The sequence below is a fragment of the Plutella xylostella genome, chromosome 3 (genome assembly GCF_932276165.1).
Source record: "Plutella xylostella chromosome 3, ilPluXylo3.1, whole genome shotgun sequence".
Classification (NCBI taxonomy): Eukaryota; Metazoa; Arthropoda; class Insecta; order Lepidoptera; family Plutellidae; genus Plutella; species Plutella xylostella.
In genome coordinates this window covers 3,267,772-3,293,646 of record NC_063983.1, presented here as the reverse complement: position 1 = coordinate 3,293,646, position 25,875 = coordinate 3,267,772, and the positions used below count along the sequence as shown (strand labels likewise).

Sequence of the window (25,875 nt, the reverse complement as noted above, 5' to 3'; positions counted from 1 at the left end):
ATTTTGGTACTGTAGGAAGGTAAGTACTTATAATAGTGAATATTTTGTAATTTACCTAAAATTGACAAATCATCAAATACAAATTGCTCGCTGTAAAGGCCTTTCTCATCTCAGCCACTACCAGCTTCCTGTAAAAATATGTGTGTGTAGTCAATGAAGTGATATTTTTGGATTACAGTTTAAAAGGTTCAACTCCAGAGGATGTACCAAAACCAGTCCTTTATAAGATTGAGGAGGACTTCAACGCACCCATAGCATTAGCATGAGACAATCAGAGACTTTATAGTCCCCATGCTACAGTTGACATCACTATTGTGACTGTCTACACGTCCTGTTCGTCACGTGTCCTGCCCCTTACGTGTCCTGCATGGAACTATTGAGTTGTTGCCCGTACGGGAAACCTTTTAGGCTTCCTGGATGTTGTAATAAAATCGAATTGTTTCGGCGTTGGTGGTCTAGTGATTCTTGATAAATGAATATACAAGTGCGACTTTCACATTTTATCTTGTAACATATAATGTTAATTAGTACTTACTTATTAAGTATTAATTCCTATCTTAAATACGTACCTACGATCTAAAAAAAACAAGTTTATGTTCAGAGACTTCAGCACATTTACACGAAAAATAGCGTGACCGTTCACCATTCGAAGGTGAAACCTAGAGGAGTAAATTTTTCAAAAGAATTACACAATAATACCGAGTGTCGGTTTATAGTTATTAACATGCGTAACTGAAATATCTATACCTAGATGTTATTCCTGTGTCCGCAACAACCCTATGAGTCAGGGCATTAGTAGTGCTCATAAAGTACCGACAGTAACAGATAGTCCATTGCAGGAAAATGAATCTATTAGGATTCGGAGCACACTTGCACTGGCGAGCTGTTACATAGATATAGGTATCTATGTACTCCAATGGGATCAATTCTGGTAAATGATTTATTAAAAATCATCTTTAAATTTATTGTAATTTAGATGATTAACTAGGTCGCAAACGAAAGCCCTGCCAAATGCTAATATACCAGGCCTTTTTCCTTCTGATTAAATTTATCTTACAGCTCAGCTTAGATTTTACTGCCTTCATGAATCGCAACAAACGTAACTGGTAACACTAATACGTGAGTGCACACCACTGAAACGTGAATGATTTAGTAGAATGGTGGCTCGGCATAACAAATCCGCCGGCTCTATTGTAACCACATCGGTCAGTTTATCATGTATTGGATTATGCTGTTGCATTCAAATTGATGCATTTATACGCATGCCACATTATTTGCGTTCGAGGCTAATCAAGGATTTGTGGGAATCGAATGAAAACTAACAGAGCAGACATGCTACAAGTACATACGTGTATATCCGTACTACTAATGTATTTGTATACAACTAAAAAACACTGTTACAATATACCTACAATGAAAGATCGATTAAAATTGGTTTTAATGTACTAAGCATTCGTTATTACGACTATAAGCTGTGATAACCTATCATAATAATATTTTACAGTAATATCATTTGTAATTATTATTAAGTTTATATTACTTATTATCCATTAAGTATATCCGAGAATCATCCAAGCAAACTTCACAAAGTTCGTGAATAACTAGTAAGTAGAAGCTCTAATGAAATTTAACAGTGTTTCGGTGAATTTCACACATTATGCACGAACATGATTGCAGGCTGCAGTTGACACGACGCCGCCGCCGTCTGCCCGTGGCTGGGTCTAGAGCTGTTCGGAGTTGGGACGTGGAATGCCTAATCTCTTCACAATTCGGTAGATTATGTGGAATAAATTTTGCATATTGCTACGTGGTAGCGGGCGGCGGTGGCGGTGTATGATGTCCGCTAAGATAGCGATATGTGCTAGACTAAGAAAGTAAGAAAAATCTTTTATTTCAAAAACACTTAGAAACAACACACACATAAGTAAAGAAAATAAATTAAAAGTTCAACAAGTAATTTAAAAAAATAGCGAGAGTGGCTGTTTGCAGCTCAGCTTGATACTATGGTAGGCCATAGCGCTGGTTTTCAGATAGAACCTTGGGTGAAGTCAATTATAAATAACGGTACTTATAATAAAAAAAAAAAAACAATTTGTAATTTTACACAAGCTAAACTGTTAGAAGCTGTTAGAAGAATGAAATGGATCATTTTTTAAGAGGTTAGCAAAGTACACGCGTGGATATTATACCCATTACCTACTGCATGTATTCTATGAAATAATATAATATTTTTGATGAGTACTTAAGAAGTTTTTTGTTAACTGATGCTTAATGTTAAATAGGATTTTGGAAACTAGGAATAATTCACACAGTTTCGACAACGACAAAAAGGAGTTTTAAATGACGTCGCTCTTTCCTGAAAGCAATAAAAGCTTTCAGAAACCATTAAATATATTAAAGACAGCTTTAACACTTGTCTCCTGGTACTAATTAAAACACAACGAGCAGTTGGAAATAAAACAATGTAAAGTGCTGTGTCTCCGAATAGTTTGGCAACACGGTTCAAGCAATTGTAGGATTTAGTACCTTAATATAGGGGACAGTTCTGATTAGCGGACTGCGGTCTGCGAGCCTATTTTAACGAACAACTAACAGCAATGAAGAACTGAAGAAGACTTTACATTATAAAATTTATCTAACATTATATAACAATATTTACTTATTGAGTATACATTTTAGCACTTCCTTTTACAGCTGCCAAAAAATTGCTTAGATTAGCTTTTATCCCAGAAATTCAATATCTATTAATTTATCGATCTACCTACTTTCAGACACAAATTCCAAAAACTTCGAGGCTATAAAGCGTTCCTTAACCGAGTTGCTTCTCGAGTAACATTTTACACATTATTTTATGTTCTTTTAGCACATTCATGAACAGTTTCAGAAGCGAGCAGCTAGGCAATTCTGAAATAGCGAGAGCGAGCGAACAACCGCGAGCGCTAATCAAAGGACAGAATCAAATCACCGCCTTCAGCGACGCTTTGAAGTTTCTTTGTGAACTTGCCTCCACGTTGCTCGGCTGATTTACATAGTCGCGCCCGCGCTACTATCGAAATAGCACACTTTGAACCGCCCATTTCGGCAGCGTTATCTCTTTTGAATTGCCGTACTGTTTACAAACATTAGCGTTATCCAACAAAAAGAAATATTTATCCATGAATGCTGTTTCAAAGTGAACATAAATCTACATTGGTTTTTCTTTAGTTCTGAAGGGGAATAGATAAATACTGCCAAAACAGTGTTTGTCTTGACGACGCTGTCGGGCCTTGATTAATGAGCTGTCGACACCCGCGCCTGAGAACACACCATTATGTGATAACAACGACGCTTCCCAGAAACTTGCCAGTTTTAATATCATCTGGCCGATGTTTGAATAGTTAGTTCGGTTGCTGCGATAACGTGCACAGATGCTGTGTTATGTTATTGTAAACAAGTTACTGGAGGTTACAAAATTCAAGTATTGACGCGTACCTACGTAACGTACCTAATAGGGAAGAGTTTGCCATTCACACGGCCCACTGTTGAAAATAATTTTTGGTAGATCAGAACAGACCAAAAATTATGCATCCGTCTAAAATTATGCATGCAACAATCGTCTTAACCTTAGACCTTAGGGCTCTCTGGATAATATTGGGTCCTCCGATCCACTGCCACTTCATTTCAAAAGACTACAGAACATCAACTCTTCGACAAATTATAAATCTCTGTTTTGTTTTGATTCTCCAGAGAAACTGCTTCCGTAGCTCCGAGAGTTGTAAGTGCTAGGAATAAATACATTCATCAAAACTTTATACATTAAGATAAACATTTCCAGCATGAGGAGCAAAACATGACATGGCGGGTTATCTTTGCAAGGTGTTCGATACTACACTGTTCATGCAATTGCTCGAAGCTCCATTGGTCACACCCCCTAGCTTTGTAACTTTGTAGCTTCAGAATGAAAACTGTGTAAAATAAATTGTAGCTACATGCTGAAGTCTCAATCGGTTGACGCAATAAAAAGATACATTCGTCGTCGGAGACGCACTGACGGACATGAAAGGATGGATCTATTTTCAATCCGCTTTCAAGTGATTCGAGCATTTAGTCTGTTTGTTTGTTTTCGCAACATTCCGTCTGGGGGAGATTCACTTTGAGGTTTAGATTACGAGTTACTCGGTTACACTGGAATCTGAACTCTTAATTAACTCGACTCGATTTTATAATTATGATCAACGCCGATACAGAAAAGTCTGTGGAGAAACGCAATTATTTTACAGCATTGGCGGCGGTTAAGCAAACTTATGTACAGTATATCTTACTGCGTTTACTTCTATCAGTAGATCTAACTATATTTTTCAAAGTAATTAACAGGGATGGAATAGCACACAAAGTAAAGCTACATTTCATCAATTCCAAGATTAAACAGGTGCATCCAGCAAAGTAATTCCTTTAGCTTTAGCCTGAATTATGTAAGACCTGAGAGCAGCCGGACTGCATGATGCAGCCATCACTCGGGGCAGACGCCTGGAGGGTCACTCTAGCTTCACGAAAACGATATTTCGGAACTCTACTATTGCGCTACCTACGACATTAAACGTACACATTACATGATAGGTCTCCGACTTAGCAAAAGCAGCCCCTCTGAACCGCAATACGTGAGGAGCTTCTAGTCAGCATCACCATCTATTTGTAATCTAAAAGCGGTAGCGCTTTGAAGACTAGCGAAGACCAGGTTAGCTGAGACTCTAAGACCGTTCTACCTATAGCGCTGCCATTGAATCCGATAATACACATACATGGCATGCGTCGCTGAACTTAAGACCTGGATGCTAGCCTGCTGCATGGTAGCAGTTAGTAGTAAAGCTTATTATAGTATAAATGATTATTTAAACGACAAAAACGCGTGGTCTTGTCCACCTCAGCTAAGGCTATTGAAAAAATGAAATGGATATAGGTACTTAAGTAAAATTGTAGGTACTAGATATAAGTAAAAATTGTAATAGATATATAAGGAAAAAGTTGAAAAGATGCTCGAGGAGTTTCTTTCGCCATTTCTTTCCTTCTCAATGAGGGGCCTTTGTGAAATGGTGGTAGATGACTATCGACAAATAATTGTAAAATTTTACGTCGATTAAACCATTTGAATTTGAAATTGAATTTGAATTTAGTGGTTGGATGAGAAACGCCGAAGAAATAATATGGCGTCAATCCCAGTTGTAAAAATTAATTGGCTGATTATTAAGAATGTGTTTAATGCATAAAATAATAATACAGTAAGGAATTGACTACAATAATAATAGATTGGTGCACCCAACATAACAGACAACCTAATAAATAATATCAGTTGAACCTAACTTCCATCGCTTTACAAGTTACTAGTACGGGGGCTGAGGTCTGGTCCCCCACCCCGGGTCACGTGCGAGGCCCCGGCGGCGGCTGATTGCAGGATTGTCAGGGACAATCGAACTCAAGCGAATTGTCACACGGCAAAGGTGTGCTGTGAGTGTCAAGTGACCAATTCGAGAATAATTTATTTATCTGAGTTGGATGGTATGCTGGCAATTTTTCAGTGATGGCAATGTAACATTTTAGGCTATACCTGTCCTGTCAGCTATCAGATTTTATCTGTTATCTAGATCTTACAATTACAACGTGCTAAGTGTAGGCCAAGTTAAATCAAAAATCACAAATTAAGTAACTAAATGAATTGAACTTTCAGCACAGCTTTCAGGAAGAGATTACTCGTAAAATTATGACCAACCTACAATAACAAGCATTTATAGATCTTACAAAAGAACCTGAAACATTAATGAAATACTTTGTAACCAAATATTTGTCATAAGAATATGACAAACGTGTCCAGCCGGCGGCGACAAACGACACGCGACGCGACATCAAAGCCGCGCGACACTTTGATCTAGCCGCCGGGAGCCGGCCGGAACCTACTCCGAATATCAATAGAAAGGGTTTCCGTTAATTGCTTAATTTATGACAGTGATCGATGAAGGAAACCAATACTCTATAATAAGAATATATATATATATTCTTATATATGTAAGAACTCACATTAATTATTTTAATACTATTCTGGTAAGTATAAGTAGGTATACCTAATCTTCACCGTTATTAATTCAACTGTAAAAAATGATCGTTTTAGCAGTTTATCTTCACGCCAAGCGAGTAGACTGAAAACAAACTATCGCAATTTTTCAGTCTCTCCCTAACGGATTTCATTTTCATTGCATTGCACGCCCCTGAATAGTTTACTACTCTTCTTATCTCTATGCAATCGCTGTTAGCTTGGCAATGGTTAAGTAGTTCGTTTTTTTTAAGTTTGTTTCTGAGCCATTTATCGTATTTTTTCATTTACTTAGTATTAGTAGTTATTATCATAGATATACAGTAATTTTACTAAGATATCGACTGTAAATCTGAGTAGAGAAGATAGACTAAGATGATATTCTTTATTTGTACACAAAACAAGACACAATTATTATGGAGCTTACACAAAGGTACAAAAGGCATGAAATATTTAAGTTATGTATGACTATTTTATCTTAGTTATTTTATTTAGTTATGTTATCTATAAAAAAATCACAAACTAAACTGCACTGCATAAACATTTATCAATTAGGCCTTTGTGTCGCATAAAGAAAAGTCTGAAGGGGTTAGTCCCGCTATGGTATGGTCCCGGTATGGCACCCTCTTAAAATACCTATCAAAAAGTCCCGCTATGGTACCCTTCAGTTTTTGGTACTGTTGTAAAGTAGATCTAAAAGATGGGTACCATAGCGGGACTTTTTGATAGGTATTTTAAGAGGGTGCCATACCGGGACCATACCATAGCGGGACTAACCCGTCTGAAGCCGGCTGTAAATTTATGAAAGCGTTTGGAACCGTAGAGATAATTGAACTTTATGTCACATAATGAAGGTTTAGTTCTCTAATTAATGTGCAACGGAACGGTATTGGATGTAATTTGCATGATGTATGGGCCCGCGCGGGCCAGCTGCTACAGGGTGGGACATTTTTCATTTATCCACATGATCTTGTATTTTTCATTTATATGGAAATTCATTTGATATTTTTATAACCTCATTTATCAATTTCGTACACGTTTAATATGGCTGAATGGGAATAAATTTAATGTAAATTTTATTGCGTTTTTCATTCAATTACATTTCACTGTCGGACGTTTCGTTGCCATTGTTATGAAGCCAAGCATCATACTTCCTAATTTAATATTCCTGAAATCATATTGAAATTGCCTGGCACCCCAACCTACCCCAACCCTCCACTTGTCAAAGAAAAGATGTTTATTTATACAAGATGTCCCGTAAGTAGACCCGTAGACCAACGGAGAATTGGTGACTCAGGGGGTCAATCTGAAACAACTTTTGTTCCATGACTTTGAGATAGATAATTTCTAGATTTTTTCATAATTATTTTTGATATAATATACCTATGTGTTTCATGTTTCAGTCTACTTTTAAACACAATACCCGTTTTCATGCTGCTAATAAAACAAAACGAAAAATCCAATAGCATTATGAAAAATAACCCAACAGCTGTCGATAAATCACGAGTGTATTGTCAACCGGAACCATTTTCCTAATTTTACGTTCAAACATTTCAGAAAAACGGTTTGAAGTGGCTGCTAGATGGCCCGCTCCTCGCGTAGCTAATTTAATGAGCTATAATAAGTTTTTCGCAGCCCATCTGCTGTCGCCCGACATCTAGCCGTCGTTGCCGCATCACTGGCACTTCGTAAATATAAGCTGGACGCCCCAAACTCCGTCTTAATTATCAGCGTCTTCAAAACTAAAGGCTGATTTACGATATGAATAGATATAAAGGAATCTGTATAGAACATGTTGTTGAGAATGTTTTTTACGCAAGCTATGAAACTTGTGTTTATGGTTTTTGCAATCGGGTTACAAATGTTATGGTTATGATCGGCGTAAATAAGTTAGTACAATGGTAGACAATGTAAAATTCTTTTTTTTTTACTTAGTAAATTCCTATACTTCCTATATATCTCTAAAAACGTATCTCCTGAAACCTGAGCCGTTCCTGCGTTGTTAATTAAAAATAAAATAACATTTGAATATCAAAGTCGTCTCGTGTAGTCTAGAATGAATTTCACATTCATACAATGAGAACTCAGATGGAGCAGTAATGTAATTTATGAAACTTTCACGTTGACACCTACACACTGCTGTAACTTTCACAGACACACACACACGGGCATGATTAAAATTAAACTACAGTTACAGACTAGAAGCCTTCTGTAACTACAATAAACACAAGCTTCAGTACCAAGTTAGGTCGCTGAAAAAATAACATTAAAAAATAACTATAAGTACTGAAGGCCTGTAATTAGAGACAGTTCCATTTCGTATTTTTAACCCATTTTTCCCCACTACGGGCATGGGGTTGCCTTCAATTACCCGGTAGACAGTTGTTGATTAGGTCTTCCCCGCTGTGCCCTGTCATTGCACAAGTGGACAGTATGCGAACTACACAATTACCTACTAGCTAGAGATGTTATCAATTTAGAAAATTAGAGTGCTGTGCTGGCATGATGACTGATGCCTGGCGATCCCCTATGTAACATAATTTTTAGTATGCGTATGTTTGTGAAACTACATATACCTTGCGATAAAAACATTTGAAGCAAGAATAATCAAAATATGTATTCAAAGTAACTACAAATCAACCATGATGAATATTTGACGCTCCTTTATCCACAGAATAATAGTCCCGAATGGCTCAAAGACCCGTCGCTACGGTTCTACCTTTTTTGGCATAAGATTTATTTGCCTAATCTCGTATTGCATAGTAACGTTTGGTCAAAGTCTCGTTACGCCGAAAATCGTATGGCATAAATCTCGTTTAGTAAAAAGTTATTTCGCATAACATTGTTTAGCCTAATAATGGTATGGCCAAATCTTGAATAGCCTAATAATGCTATGGCATAGGTTTATTAGGTTTATACAAAGTAATAATATTCGTTTGGCTATAACTTTGACGGAGCGTCTCACTACATAGCGCAAACAGGTGCCTTGTATTGTTTCCGCTGTTTGGAAAACGCTCCGCTCCGCTTCGCTGCGCTCCGCTTTGGTTTTGATGAACATGTGCACCTAACACGCTCCTCCTCGCTTTGCTCGTCGTCGCACCTATTTTTAGGTTTCGATCTCATGGGGTTTGTAATAATTATATTGGTCGTTAACTTTCGATTTTTTGATCATACAATATCGTGATTTTCGGGATGTACGAGAAAAATACCACAATTTGTACATTTACTACATACTTAATATATTATTTATTAAGATAACATTAGGAGAAACAAGATTATACATAGGTATAGACGAACATAAATTTGAGCAAACGAAACTTAGGTGTTTAAAGATTGTGCCTAAAGAGTTTTAGACGAAACGAGCCTTATGCCACATAAGTCTTGGCAAAGTGATGGTTCGGCCAAAAAAGTTTAGACCATACGAGTTATGCGAAATGAGTTTTGGTCAAAAAAGATTATGCAAGATGAGCGGAACCCCCCGTCGCTACTTAATTACAGCTTTCAGTACAATTGCTTATATTTATCGGTCCAATTAAAGCTTAACGAGACTATTTACAGAGGGTTAAAGAGATCTAATGGCGGCAGACACAAGGCTCTTTATTTAGATTGTCTCTGTCGGTGACGAACTCTGACATGTTAAAAATTACCGGATGCATTGAGGCGGAGTGTGGGTGACCGGGATCAACGCTTTTGTAAGATTACGATCGAGTTAGCTTAGATTAGGTTACTAACCTAAGATTTTTTTTATCATGATTTTGCTAGCTATTCATCTTTATAGAGTAACAGTTACTCTATAAAGATTAATATCTATCTTTTTATGTGTGGATTAGTTAGAATTTAGATTAGTAATGGCAGGAATCATTGGCAGTGAGTACTAGTAAAATTATTAATGAAGAACGTAGGTATTCTTTATTCATAATTAATAACACCAACCTAATAAAAACAGACATAGGTACTGTATGGATACACATATGTAAGAATACATTTCTAAAACGATTGAGAATCTATTATATAAAGGCAATTTACCATAATTCTTTTTCAATTTATTATCGGAAAGGGCTTCACTATCATAAAACTCATAATGTTGTGTTATGAATACACATTATACATATACGCTTTAACTTAAGTTAATATTCCACACACTCGAAAATAACTATCAAAGCGCGACCATTTGAAACTGAACACCCATAACTATTCGGGACATGATAAGCATCGTATCCCGGACCGGGACAAATCTCACCGATGTCCTAAGTTATTCCGCCAGCGTGTGGAGGAAGCGCGCCCCACGCATCTAACGAGACCAAATTAAATACAAATGCATTGCCCGACCATCGCTTCAGCCCCATCTCCTCTTACAACTTTTATTTGTATCTTGTATCAACTAATATTATAAACAGGAAAAGTTCCACCCGCATGCACCTATCTCGGGAACTTTGGTCGGTTAAAAATTATATATCCGCGTCCGTGGTCGCCCCGTGACTCAAATAAATTGGTTACACAAATTGGTCTGATTAGATTTTAACTTGATGCGACCGGGTTTATTAATAAACTCCGACTTTTACGGGCGCTCTCTAATATGGACGCTGTATTAAGTGTCCACGAAGCAATATAAAAATGTCATGTGTAGTTGTAAATGCTTTGAATTAATAAAACAAATCAATAAATTGTATTGTAGAACCTAGACTGATCTAATGTAGAGTTATATGTAACTATTGTAGACCTTTGGGGCAATTTCTACCACACGCTTGATGCTTGACAGTGGCGCCTCATCATAACAATAGCGTAAATTTTGCGTCAAAACACGACTCGAAATGCGAGTATTTCAGAATTGGCTACCTGTCCTTACACACGATCTAATAAAGCTATAAGACGGCACGCTATGTCACGGCATCGGCAGGCAGCGGCCCCAAATATGTTCACGCGTGTAATACGCGCGGCAAGCATCGCCGGCCGTCCACTGGACGACTCAATAATACACGAATTATTCAGCACGCGTGCGTTCTCGGAACACCGCTCGATGCGACACGACGAATGTCTGATTCGAAGCGACATTCGGACCGACATTACGACTGCAGTGACATCCTGCTGCAGTTCAGTGGAGAGACGGAGGGAAAGAACGCGTAAATTTCAATAATACTAAGTTATGGCTTGTTTACTGCATTTAAAGAGTGACTCAGTAGCGTAAAAATGTTTTTAGGTTGTGAAGAAGAGACTATGAACTAAATGAAAGGCATAGGGTGCCAGCAATTAAAAGTTATGATGGTCACCTAGTGCGAATGCTACACGAGACTACATACATTTAGTCCCATATTCTGCTGAAATACGTCTTCTACTCTCTACATATTCTAATAAAAGGTTAAAATAATTTATAACGGTACAACCGATTCCGACCAATAAAATAATTTGATCTATTTGATCTATCTATGATGATAGGCGAACTCAAAACACTCCTCTTTACCCGTCAGGTTTAAACTTCCTGTTATCACAGAAAACAAACTCAGTGCATTCTGTAGTATTTTACAAATATTTCAAAAATGAGAGCGGAAACGATAAATCTGTTTAATTAGGCAATTTAGTTTTCCAAAAGTTCGATTGGAAATCTTTTGTAAAAGCTCCGTAGCCATAAAGTAATATCGCGACTTGAATCATCGAATGGAATTTATTTCAATAAAGAAGGAAAAATTGGGAATTATTTAAATTTGGGAAAATATACTTACTTTTTCGCAGACACTCCGACATGATCCGTGGGCTTTTACGCAGCACGTGGATATATCTGAAGCAATAGTAATAATTATATTAAAATTAAAAAATAAATTAAGTAGGTATACAATCATTTTCAAACTGACGCATAGCCTCACACTGCGATATAATATCCTTCGATAAAACGTGGAAATCCAAAGTAAATAACGTATTGTTTGAAATGAGTAATGTGCAGAGTACAACGCAAAGTAGGCTCATAGCAATTTTTATATCAAGGTGATCATAAAGCCGTAAAGACCCAAAAGCCATACATCGCAGCTGGTACCCCTATAAAGTGCCTCCGACATGTACTGATGACCTTCCACTTTCAACATCTGATCCCATGAGTTATTGCAATATCACTCAAATTCGTGTTTTACACAAATTGCACATGGGAAGAAGAACCTATCATTCGCCACTGCACAAAACAGACGAACGGACGAATTGAGAAACTCCTCCTTTTTGCGAAGTTGGTAAAAAAAAACACCATTTGTATATTATGGAATCTTGTGGAGTTTATGTAGTTAGTTTTTAAGGGGTAGGTACGAGTTCACTATACATATACTGCACACACTTTTTGTATTTGAAGAGTCCAAATGTAACAGAAGGTAAGTATCTCTGGTGAGACTAGACTGAGACTACATACATACATACATACATCCATCCTGACGTCCCTCAGCAGGGACAAAGGGCTTTGAGAAGATTTCTCCATCTGACTCGATCTTGGGCAGCGGCTGCGAGATCCTCCCACTCCATCCTCATAACCTTTGCCTCACTCTCCACAGAACGTCGCCAGGTTGTTTTTGGGCGGCCTCTTTTACGGCTTCCAGGTGGCTGCCAGGTGAGTATGCGCTTCGAAGGAGTTTCTCCAGGTCTTCTAAGGGTATGCCCCAGCCACCTCCATTTTCTAATGAGGATTTCTTGGTCGATAGGTTTCTGCTTGGTCAGTCTCCACAGTTCCGCGTTCGAAATGGTTCGTGGCCAGTAAATCCGCAGGATTCGCCTTAAGCATTTGTTGACAAATACTTGTAGCTTGCTGGATAGGTCTTTCCGAACGAACCATGTCTCGCAACCGTATAACAGGACTGACTTCACGTTAGACTCGAAAATCCTCACTTTTGTTCGCCGGGTGATGACGCTGGAGCTCCACACTGGTTTCAACTGGGCAAACGCGCCTCTTGCCTTGTTCAGACGACTCTCTATGTCCAAGTCTGTCCCACCTGTTGGATCTACTACTCCCCCCAGGTAAGTAAATTTGCTAACCCTTTCAACGTCGACGCCATTGATTTGGAGCGGCTGGTCATCAAGGGACCGAAGGCGCATCTCCTTGGTTTTCCCAATATTGATGCGAAGACCTTCTTTCGCCGCTTCCGTGGCAAGGTCGTTTGTTTTGGACTGGAGGTCAGAACGACTTGTAGAGAACAAGCACAGGTCGTCTGCAAAATCTATGTCTTCCAGGTGCTTATTCTCAGACCAGGGTAAGCCCCTTTGGCATTTGCAAGTCACTCTACACATCACGTCGTCTAGAACAATAAGGAACAGGAGCGGAGACAGCAGACACCCTTGCTTAACACCTGAAGTCACTGGGATGGGATCAGTGAGACGGCCTTTATGCATCACTCTACAGGAGGACCCTTCATACAGACACTTGATGAGTCCGATGATCTTCTCCGGTATTCCTCTCTTTTTGAGTATGCGCCATATACTGGACCACTTCACTCGGTCAAATGCCTTCTCAAAGTCGACGAACAATGTGAAGATCTCACATTGCATTTCGTTGCATTGCTCGAGAATCATTCTGACAACGTTTAGTTGGTCTGTGCATGATCTGCCTGGTCTGAAACCACCCTGCTCTTCTCTCAAGTGTGTGTGCACTGCACCCGCCATCCGACTCAGCAGTATTTTGCACAGGATCTTCGAACACACCGGCAACAAGTTGATACCCCGCCAATTCACACAACACGATAAATCGCCTTTCTTTGGTAGCTTCACTAAGACACCTTCTTTCCAGCTGTCCGGTACTTGTTCTTGTTCCCATATCGATGTCAGTAGCGGAAGCAACACGTCTGCAGAAACTTCTGCATTGGCTTTCAGAGCATCGATAGGTATAGCGTCGATGCCAGGTGCTTTTCGGTTCTTTAGCGATCTTATTGCTGAAGCTATTTCAAGCCGTGTTGGAGGCTGGATATTTATGTCAAGACAGTATTGGTGACTGTTACTGTCTATATCCTCCTCTGCCACATCTGCGTGCGACGGTTGTGGAGCTTCAAAAACCTCGCTGAAGTGATGCTGCCATCTTAGAAGCTGGTCTCCCAGTGTTACTAAGAGCTTACCGTCCTGGCTCCTTATGGGTCGGTCTTTCCTGGGTTTGCGGCACAACTCTTTCCCTGCTCTGTACACTTCTCTGGTGTTCCCAGTCATGGCAGCTTTCTCTGCTCTACGAGCGATAGACTCAGCCCAGCGTCGCTTATCTTTTTTAAGGCTACGTTTGATGTCGCTTTCGCATAAGAAGTATTCGTAGGCTAGCGCTTCTTTAGCATCGTGATCCTGCTCTGCGTTCAGCTGACCTTTGATGGATTTGCGATTTTGGATTTTATCCCACGTCTCGTTTGTGATCCATTCCTTCCGAGAATACTCCTTATACCCTAACACTTCCTTGCAGCAATTTTGTAACACGTCGCTAAGCTGGCCCCAGTGCTCTTCGATCGGAGCTTCGTCTATGGCTAGAGAGAAGTATCTGTTGTGGAGCTCAACGCCAAATCTTTGTTTTACGTCGGGATCCTGAAGTTTGTCAACGTCGAAAGGTTTGTTTGTCGGTGTTGATCTCTGTTGAGCGTTTGCTATCTTCAGCTTGATCTTAGCGACGACAAGGTGATGGTCACTATGTACGTCCGCACCTCTTTTATTTCTAACGTCTAACAACGAGTGCCTCCACTTTCTACTGATCATAAAGTGATCTATCTGGTTTTCTGTTCGCCGATCTGGCGAAACCCAGGTCACCTTATGGCAGTTCTTGTGCGGGAACACTGATCCACCAATAACAAAATCGTTTTCGCAGCAAAGCTCCACAAGCATATCTCCATTTTCGGATCGATCTCCTAGAGCATGTTTTCCTACCCATGACTCTATGCCTCTGTTGTCACAACCTATTTGAGCATTAAAGTCACCCATGCACATCACTATATCCTGCTTTTTAATGGCTTTCAATGTGGAATTCAACTGACTATAAAAAGTTTCCTTTTCTGCCATATCAGCTTTGTTAGTGGGAGCATAACATTGGACAACCGTAATTTTCCTCACCCTTGACATAAAGCGGGCTGTCATTATGCGCTCAGATACCGGGTTCCAGTCTAATAAACTCTTCTGGGCATTTCTGCTAAGCAATAATGCTACTCCTGCTTCATGCTTGTCCGGTTTGCCGGAGTATAGGAGAGTCATGTCACCCACTCTTTCTTCTCCGAAATCCTTCCATCTTGCCTCTGAGATGCCCATAATATCAAGTTGGTATTCTGTCATGTACTTCGCTACTTGATGCACTCTGCTCTCTTCGCGCATTGTTCGCACATTCCATATGCCAATCAAAGTCCGTTTTTTCGCGCCAAAAGTCTGTGGTTTAGAATCAGTCCGTTTATTTCTTCTCAAAGTTTCAGTAATTTAATGGATTTTCAGCTATATGAGTAATTAGCCCATAGTAGCCTAGTCTGCTAGTAGGGCTGCTACTTTACAAGCGTACAGACACGCTTTGCAGAATTTTTAAGGGCCTTTTGCACCCCAAGGCCTATACTGCGTGGCCTCATCCAGCGATAGCTAGGTGAATGGTTATCCCGCCATTGGCTCGGTCGCCATTGCCCCGTCCGTTATCTAGCAGGGAGCACCACGGCTGTGCAGCGCGAGCCACAGAGCCGCCGCCAGCAATTCGTACGAACCACCAGCGCGTGCAGGTGGGGATGACATTTGGGACGGGTAGATGTTGATCCCGTTCTCCCCTTACTCCCCAGTGGACTGGTACTCAATATTTAATAAACAAAACTCATCACAGAATTAACACAGGCGACGTTGGTGGTGCAACTTTAATGGAAAACCGGCAATTATGAGTGCATAGAGTAACTTATTATGAGTGTCACAGAATTATGTTACCCGGATGGCCTGCAGCGAGCAGCTAGGAGATAGGACCACTCTCTATAGAGAAACACTGTCATTAGGCCGGCGATAAACCGGATAATCGTGTCATATACAATTAACAGGAGGCCGAAGTTTCCAACCACACCCTCGACATTGGACCTAGGAAGGACTGAGCGCACGTATCAGTTAAGTATATGCGATTTAGACGCGTCTCATTCTTCTTCTGTACGTGTCCAACTTTCATAAAACAGTCATATTCATTCAATGAAATATTTTCAAGTTAAGAATGCAAATGTAAATTTTAAGATGAGAATTATGTCGATTATGAAGGCACAAATTTCATTTTAGCAATGCCAAACTATACATTTTAAAGAAGAATACGATATACTCTATAATTGGGACTATTTTATTTGTTGGCCCCTTGAAGTCCCACTTATCCAGGTTTCTGTACATGTAATAAGGAAAGATTATGATTATAATTTTTTATACAGGGTCCATCTCTGCAGTACAAGTTGGAACTATAGCGCATATAAACTACATCGTACCTAAACTACCTCACTGTCTGATCTTGCCGCGAATTAGATATGCTAAGTACATACACTTCACTACTTACATGATATTATAATTTCCCTCGTAAAATATTGTAAAAGATGCCTGTTTTCCCTATAATATAACGGTGAAATATTGCTAAGAATGTTTGTGCGAGAAACGTCCACACTCTGTGAGGAGTTTTGGGATTCACTTCATATAGGTACTTACCACCGCATTACAACCACACTACATGCAAACACAAAAATCATACCTACATGGTTGTATAATCCGCGTCAATAAAGAAGGGAGTTAAAATGGCAGTAGTTACTATCTAATGATAGCTGGTCGTCTAGAAAATAGCATTAGGTACTATTATTATAATAATTAAGAGATATACTCGTAGAATGTACAATTGAACATGAAGAAGAATTTGGAAGATACAATAACTGCCGCCATTTTAGATTTGTTTCTTTATTGGTGCGATAAACAAACAACTATAAATCATGCATAAAACAAATGACAACACCTCTAACCCTATCGGGTATTCAGCATCGGGCCCCACCCAGCATGCATAAACCAAGCGACTCTCGCTTATTGTAATCTTTGATTAGCAATGGTAATGGGAGCTTGTGCGTGAACGATAGATCCATGCGCATGTGCATATACACGACGAGATGTATTCTCATACAGACTCTAAAAAAGTGACTATGTCGAAATTAAGCAGATCGTCAGATATTATATACAATAAAAATATTGAAAATTCTAAGAACTTCTCATCCAATCATCAATGATTTCTCGAGAGTATAGAACGATGCTGCCACCTGCAAATTACGTAGAGTTAGCGCAAAATAAGCACACTGTGACAACACTTGACATACTAAACCGCCGCTATAGGCCGCTAACTCAGTCAGTTGTGCACAGGTTGCCTACTGGGATCACAACCTATCAGCCCTTTCCACAGCCTTAGCCGTCATACACATGAACACGATACGACGACGTCGCGTCGTGAAAACATCTCCTTAGGTAGGAGTTGAATGGGAAAGAGCGAAAGAGTGGCACGACGCGACGTCGTATTGTGTTTTGTTTATACCCTTCCTTTCTAATAAGGATTTGTTTAAATCAAGTTATTTTATGAATATGAGGCGGAATTAATATAGTAATAATGTATAGCAACAGCAACTCACTCTGTGCGTACGCGCATGTCAAAGATATGACCACGACGACGAGCTTGGCCCTCCACCAATCACCGGCGTCGGTTGTTTTGCTGACATAAGATGACCCCATGGCTTCACTTCCCCATGGCAGCCTGGTCTGATATCACTAGAGTTCATCACCCTTTGCACTTGTTATGTCGCCATCTGTATGTGAAAAACAAGCATTAGTAGGTAGTTTTATTTAAACTAATGAACTATCTAACAGAACCTAGGTATATAGGTTCAAAACTAAATAATTCTAACGCTTCTGTAGGTACCTACTTGTATATTTTTTAATCGCTGTCAGATTTAGAATCAATAAAACTATTTTACAGGAAATCTGCCCAAGTTTTATTTTATCATCTCCTTTCCGCTTGAAATGTAACCGCATTACCGCAATATCCGAATAATATTTTTGTCTTAAAAGTCTGTTTGTACAATTTGGAAGTATTTTTTTTATTTATGCTTATCTTACCTACTTATATTTTACATGGATTGATATCAAAGAAGTGATGTAGAGCAATGGCTATTAATTATCTCATTAACAAATTTTATAGTGCCAGCTAAACATACGTCTTTACTTTGAAGTGAATATGGAGTATCCAAAATATATGAGGAAAGTTACTTTTACCATAATATAGAAGATTCCTGCATCATTTCGAATTCCCTTACAACTTAAATATTTATGCGCAAGTTTATCAATTTTATCATATTTGGTCTGAGTTACGAGTAAATAAAGTTTACGTGTCAGCAAATCGGGTAAAGTCGAGTCCACACGTTCACTGAAAGTTTTCGCACAAATCACGAGAGTTACGTGGAAGTTAAACAAAAATGTTTCCTGATTCCCGTGTGGATGCAACTTTAGCTAAAGTTTATTGAGAAAGATTTACGGGATACAGATAAGAAAAAAAACTTTAAATAGGTAAAACTTCCAACTATCCTGGGACCGGAACACTACAGAACCATGTTAAGGGTCTGCAAGGGGTAATCGAGGGTTGGCATTGTCATAGAATTATGTAGTAAACGATGCTCTACAACCTTGAAAAAAATCACACAGGTAGCCGAAGAGTCTAGCTAGGTGCTGAATGATTCGAATTCAAGTAAATGATTATGGATAACTGTAAATAAAATTCAGAATATGACGAAAAACCAGAAAATCACACTCCCGTATTGTAACAACTTTGTCGTAATTATTAAGAATTTTCATATGATTTTTATCATATTATAAAGTTAAAGGCTTGGACTAGGCGCTAAATACCTTGTTTTTCAATAAACACACACTTATTTTGTGTAAATTAATCCCAAACTTGAGCAATTTTTTTCCCTCAAATCTTCATACAAATATCTATGGCGGCTTTCTGTGTTATAAAATCATAAACACAAGTGACGTTTGACTCAGTTGGCCGCTGGCCTCCAAAGAAGGGTCACGTCGGTTTAGGCAGCACTGACAGCTCGCGATCTTATCGTGTACAGATACAAAATCACTGCACATTGGTTGTCATTGCACTTTTTCAACTTTTATGACACCAACATAATTTGATTTGAAATTGAGGAAGCATAATTCTTCCAGTATATTCAATACGTTAAATTAAATTAGATAGTGTGCAATATTCTCGTGACATTACAGTCTCGTAAAGGTCTGATGAGGAGCAGGAATATAGCGAATGGATCTAAGTGATGACAATACGCACGAACATTAGGTTAGGGATCAAAAATACAGTCTCTTGGTGCTGGTTGAGGTATGGTCTCGTGAGGATCTGATGAGGGCAGTAACACGGTGGTGGCTCAATTTTATTTCAAAGATGTTAATAGCTAAAAGCATCGAGTTTAGGCTATTAAGTATGTTTTTCAGAGAGAGAGAAAGAGATTTTATTTTTCCTCTGGATGTGTTAGGTTTACTGGGTTTACTAAGTTCATTCTGTTAATGGCATCAAGTTGTTATGTGTTCATAAGTAATAATTATTTGTTAACAAAATGTAAAAATAAAAATAAAATAAATAAAAATAAATTCGTAACGTAAAATTGTCAATGACGGAATTTCTTCTATAGACAGTAGATTTGAAGATAAAGATACATTTATTCGACACATAGACAGCAACAACAAAAAAAATACAGATTTAAAGAAAAGAAACACATACTTATACAAAACAACAAAGAAAAAAAGGATACACATCAAAATAACTGGAAAAAATATAAGCCCCAATTTACTTGTGTGGGACAGGGAGTACCATAATATTTTTTTTGGGGTACTCCCCATCTATGCGAAATATCAGCTTGATATCTTTACCCGTTTCTGAGAAAAAGGGCGGTGACAGACAGTCAGTCAGACAGACGGACAACAAAGAGATCCTATAACGGTTGCTTTTTTTCTTTTGACGTTCGAAACCCTAAAATTAAGTAAAAATATTATGCTGCTACCAAAAAATGTACTTAAAGGTATTGAAAAAGCGGTATACAGGGTTATTGGTAAGTAGACCTGATCCTTTCAGGAGGTGATAGAGGAAGGCATTTCCAGTCGATTATACCCTATAATGCATTATCCGAAACTTAACCATTTCTAAGATATTTAATATTTAAAGATTTTTTGAATTTTTGCCAAAATTTCATGTTTAAAACCGAAAATAAAAAACTAGCCATATTTCAATACTTTTTTTGTTTGTTTTGAATTAGTAACATCTTAATAAACTTATTAAAATGATCAAATGTGCATTATTTGACTTAAATTAGACACAATACCTCAAAATAGATAAACATTTTTTAAAAATATTCAAAACCTAAAAAGAAATAAGTTAAATTAAAAAAGAATTTCATACAACAATTTTTTGTGCACTTCGGCTTAAAAACATTGTCAACTTATAAGCTTTCAAATGAGATATTTCAATATCAAATCGATTTAGGTATCACCAAGATATGGCCAAAACAATCAGAAAAGGTGGACAAAATTCAACAGAAAAACTAACAAAATTAGCGCAATTTAAACGTAAAAAGTGTGATGGTTTTCAGTCCTGTTCACTTTAGTATGGAAACCCCTGTTGAGTTTTCTTGACAAGTCCCAATGTTAATGGAAAGTATCGTAGGCGGGGACCAGCAGAGGGTTCACCATTTAGCTGAATGTTACTTAGAAAACGGCCTTGAGTGGCGGTCAAGTTGTTCCCCGCCTGCGATACTTTCCATTAACATTGGGACTTGTTTTCATGTTTTTAGCGTACAGTCGGGTTTTTCGTTTGTTTATAATTGTATTTTTTTATTTGTAACTTTTTAGTTGTTTTTATTTTATGAAATTTTACGTCAGTAGTTCATAATCATTTTTTATTTCAATAATTTTGGTGTTGTTATTTAAATACCTTCAATATGCATATTTTTGTAATGTGAAAATCAAGCCCTTTCATTTGATACCTTACACGGCAAAGTTGAATTATTATTTTTTCGATCATCACGTTATGTCCTCTAGAGGGCGCTATGTACATTTTAATGGAACGTCACATAGCCTATAACCATCGCGCCATCAATACGCTTCTAACAATACCTCATACATCAAAATAGAAACTTTGTTGGACATGTGACTTTTTACCATGGAAAACGAATATTTTTTTTCGCGAATTTGCCAATCTCGTAGAACAAAAGTTGTCCAGAATGACTCCTTGAGTCATCCCCTTTTGGCTTAGTATAGCCCTTTTGCGACACTATGTATTTACTTTGCTTTGTCGTCGGGGTTCAGTTGGCTGGAGGATGCCCGAAACTTATTATCTACACTTTAATACTTGTAGTTACCTTTCTACAAGTAAATACCACATTTGTTTGAGAAAGCTAATCGGGTTCCGAGTATAGAGTAAAGTGGCACCCCTATTAATTTCTACTCTTTCCTGGTGCCTACCAGTGTAAGTAAGAATTATACTTACTTACCCTAAAATCACCCAAAATGTACTTGAACATAATTGTCAATAAAGTTGCCGAGTAAAAGTTTATCGACCCACTGTGCAAACTTACATGTGTGCGTGTCACTGCGTGTGCTGTGTGAAAAGCATTGAAAACCCAAAATTGGCGCGGCACGTCACCCTGTACGGGCCCTTAAATAAAAAAAAAACAATCAGAAACTGAGATAATATGACATTCATTTAGATGATTAGGTAATAACGTAGCTATGCTATTCTGTAACTTCTATCACCATCACCCTCACACTAAAGGAAAAGGATAATGATGAATTATGGATAAGGGAAAAATTGACAAATTCATAAAATACACGTTAGCGCCACAAAAATCGAACTATTTGCATGATCTCTTAAAAATAGAGACGAATTTTCGTTTCATATTTTTTTCAGTTTTACATAAATATAATTATTTATACTTATTATTATATTTTTCCTGTCAGGTTTATTAGGTTCTTGTCTAGCTTTTTAGGTCAGGTCCTATGAGAGTATCAGTTTACACACACATGTGAGGGTGTGACGAGGGGGTGGCGGCTGTCACCACACACAGCTGATAATTACATCTTCGGAAGGAAATAGAGAAATCTGAGACGCACAACACGACGATAAAATTCTGGTTATAATTGGAGCAACTTTTCAAATATTATAATAATATGTAAAGATACTCTTATCCTATGTTGTTATATTTTTAATAGATATAATTTGTACGAACATAACAGATTAAAATGATAAAATAAACTACGAATAAGATCCCTACCAGGAAATTTTATACATGTACAGGGTGTTAACTTAATTGCGTTGGAGCGGGAAATGGTAGATACAGCTGATGATACTGAACACGATAAGACATTAAAAAACGTATTTTATTTGCTTTAAGCTGACCAACATAAAACAGTTTTATTTAGTTCATTTTAAAATTTCATAGTCACCCTATTCATGTTTAGGTACGTTTGACAGAATGACCATGAACTTGAAAGCCAAGGTCAAGGCCAAAAAAATCAAAGCCAATGTCAATAAAAAAGTATGCGTGCATCAGCACCACACTTGGAGCCACATCGTCAAGGTACCTACCGAGATTTTGGGTACTCAAAGTACCCAATCCATTGTAGACATTTCATTTTACTCCATAAGTATCACTTTATTGATACACAATAATAATTATCTTTTGTGAATACAGAACAGTTTCATTTTATGCTTCATAACATAGGTCACACGTATTCACAGCACAGCACAACATAAAACGAGATGAGGAACAAGGCTTGGTAATCAAAAGATAGAATTGTAGGTACCTTTTCCCTTTTAGGTAATAATTGTAAAAAATGATTGTAAACAAGTAAACAACAATGACTGACTGACAGACTAGATCCACAGAGAAGGTAATGACTATCATAAATACTCGATGGTTATGATACGCGAGATTGTTATTATTCTACTGGTATTCAAAGTGAGGCCATACTTATTATGAGGATTTCCGTACTATTCGTCATCAAAGACGTCTCAATCGCAAGTACACAACACAAATCGAGATGAGCGAGTGTAAGTAAACCAATTCGTCATTGAAGTAGACCCTGTTATCATCCTGTTATGCATTGTGGTCTTTTATCTTTAGCTGCGTACAGACCGGCCAAACGAACGCCAACGAACGGGTTTTGTTGACCTTCGTTGCTCAATCTGCCCCTGTATTATGTATGATAAATGTCCATCGGTGGGCGTTCGATGGGCCGGTCTGTACGCATCTTTAGGTAATAAAAGAAAAATAAAATGTGGTGAGTATAAAGGGTGAATACTAAACGCTTACCTTATTCTGAGTAAAAAGGTTTAATTATTGTTCTGAGCTCCTAGAAAGTCATAAATTATATTCTGTACGATCTATGAAACTTTATGCACATCAGCTGGTAATTGGTAATTGTTGATTAGTATGTCATTAATCACCATGAATAATTTCAATTTTATTTAATAATTGTTATTACCTACTGTGTAATTAATTACAATCATAGTTACATCAAATAAATTATGAAAAGTGAAGTTGATAACAAATTTAAAGTGTGTGTTCTTTTGCAATCAAATGTCTCATTGGTTATGTGTTTGTGTAGGGTGACCATGTTTTTGATTAAGGTAAAACTTTCCACTTTACTTTAGACTTTAAACATAAATATTTGAGATTCTGATGTTTCTTTTCTTAGAAACGTGCTTGGTTAGACTAATACTAACCCCCATTTCCCGCTCAAACGCATTCTAGTTAACACCCTGTATAGTTAGCAGAGAACATCTAAAAAGCTTCAAATTTTGTTTTACAAATGTAGCTGCTTTTTTGTGTAAAAATAAGTTTATTTTATTTAGTATGCGTTTGCATGGTGTTATATTATGTTGTATTCTATTAAGATAATATTACCTAGATATTAAATAGTTTCTTCAGCCTAGCTCTATGCATGCATAAGTTATCACTATCAAGAATGCTCATAGTTATTTTAGGATGCTCTCATCTTGTGTATCACTTCAAAGCAAACTCTCAGACATCTCTTATCTTTATTATGTGTTGTGTAAGTACCTATAATGTGGCCTATCGTCCCCTTCTGTATTAATAGCCATGCACGCACTGTGAATCACATAATCACTGCACTTGTAGTTAATTTTAATGTCACATAAAAAATATAACTGAAAAATTCAATACCTAATCTATATGCAGGTCTAAATTCAGATCCTCACTCAACTTATACTATATATTTCTATATATTGTTCACTTTAAAAATGTCCACTAAAAAGAGCGCGCGTAAGTTTTTACGAGAGGCGTGCTTTTTCCCGCCACAAAATAAAGCCCCGTGCACACGACCTTTCCCGCGTCAAATTGACGCTTTACTAAATGGACCAGCATAAATTGATTCAACTCCAGGCGGTACACCCCTCCCTTTCTCTCCCTACTCATTTACATATCACCGTCTCCCTCCAACGCTTCCGCCTGATGAACCCTATTGAGCTCGTTAGTCATTAATTAATTCTGCATAAGAAAAGTTTTTAATTTGTTACCAGATGGTGACTTTTTCGAGCACAGATATTTTATGAAATCTGCTTCTGAAGTTTTAATTGAAGAAATTTATAGGTACAGTAAGTACACATAAACACTTATATTTCAGTTATGAAAAATTATATCAATTAACAGTAAGTACTGACCCCAATTTTCCTAGATCTTACAAAGGTTTTTTAAATCTTCGAAAACACTATTTTCGTCGATCGTCGAAATTTCCCGCCTATTTACAAACCATCTACAAACCATTCGTAAGTCCTTTAATACAGGAGTTAATATTTCAAAACGTAAATTTAATATTACTTAGCCCATCGTTAACAGCCACCCTGCAAAGTTTGCAGAAGTACGAGTAGGCACCAGCACGACTGGTACAAAGTGAAATTTACGAGTGTTTTCTGCTGAAGTTGCAGGTTTTATGCGACGCGTCCAGCGCTGCCACCGCGAGAGTAAACTGTATCATTACATTTAAATAAAAGCCCGGGCTGTTTTCTCTATAAAAGCCATTATGAAAACAGAAAAAGAAAATATATAGGAGTGAAGGAATTTCATATAATTTTGTTTTGGATTGCGCTTTTGTGAGGTCTAAACATCTGTCACCAGCTAACAATGCAGTTAAACTTTAGACTGATTTAATAAAATAATATTTTTTCTTCACCGAGTTGAATAAACAAAAAGTTTTAAACTAAAGCGAAGTTTCATCTTTCTTTTCATATTTTTATTTTAAAAAACAGCCAGTACCAGTATCAGATGAACAAAAAGTATCCAAACTCCATCGCAACATTTAAAAATGCTAACAACCTTTCTTGTTAGCATTTTCGCTTACCTGAAGAAATGAAGTGACTTCGTCTCGCCCCTGTGAGCTGCGATACGATTAAAGGCCCACTTGAAACTCTAACTTGATAGATAGGCACTTGAAGTACATAGACTGGTGCCAGAACTTTTTTGAGTTATTTCTTCGATTCTTCGTAAAGCCAATGTTATGTGCTAGGTCTATCTGAAACTTATGAAGACAATTTAATTTAAATAAAATGGTTAGGTACTTACCTACTCTTCCTGCACCTACACTTGTGCAGTTGTGCATATGTCATTGTCATATTTTATGACGTTATCACACACAACAAATAATATCCATAAATAGTCCACTGCCTAATACGTAATGCCTGTGTTCGTAGTCCAGTCATCCACATCCAATGACAGTTTTGGTGTTTTTACACCAGAATTCCTTTACCGAATACAAGATTATGGAATGCATTTTCCATATTCTCTGCAAGCGGGACAGTA

General features: G+C 37.8%; 1 protein-coding gene across 1 annotated transcript in view; it reads right to left on the bottom strand.

Annotated features, from left to right (window-relative positions):
• Window positions 1-24,599, bottom strand: part of LOC105390805 (reversion-inducing cysteine-rich protein with Kazal motifs) — a 56,868-nt gene extending 32,269 nt beyond the window's left edge. Inside the window, exons 1-3 of the mRNA XM_048622693.1 lie at window positions 24,121-24,599; window positions 17,638-17,811; window positions 11,779-11,834 (exon numbers count right to left, since the gene is read on the bottom strand). Of these exons, the coding sequence (XP_048478650.1) occupies window positions 11,779-11,834; window positions 17,638-17,737 (156 nt within the window). The 5' untranslated portion in view covers window positions 17,738-17,811; window positions 24,121-24,599. The remainder of the gene's footprint in view (window positions 1-11,778; window positions 11,835-17,637; window positions 17,812-24,120) is intronic.
• Window positions 24,600-25,875: the final 1,276 nt, after the last annotated feature.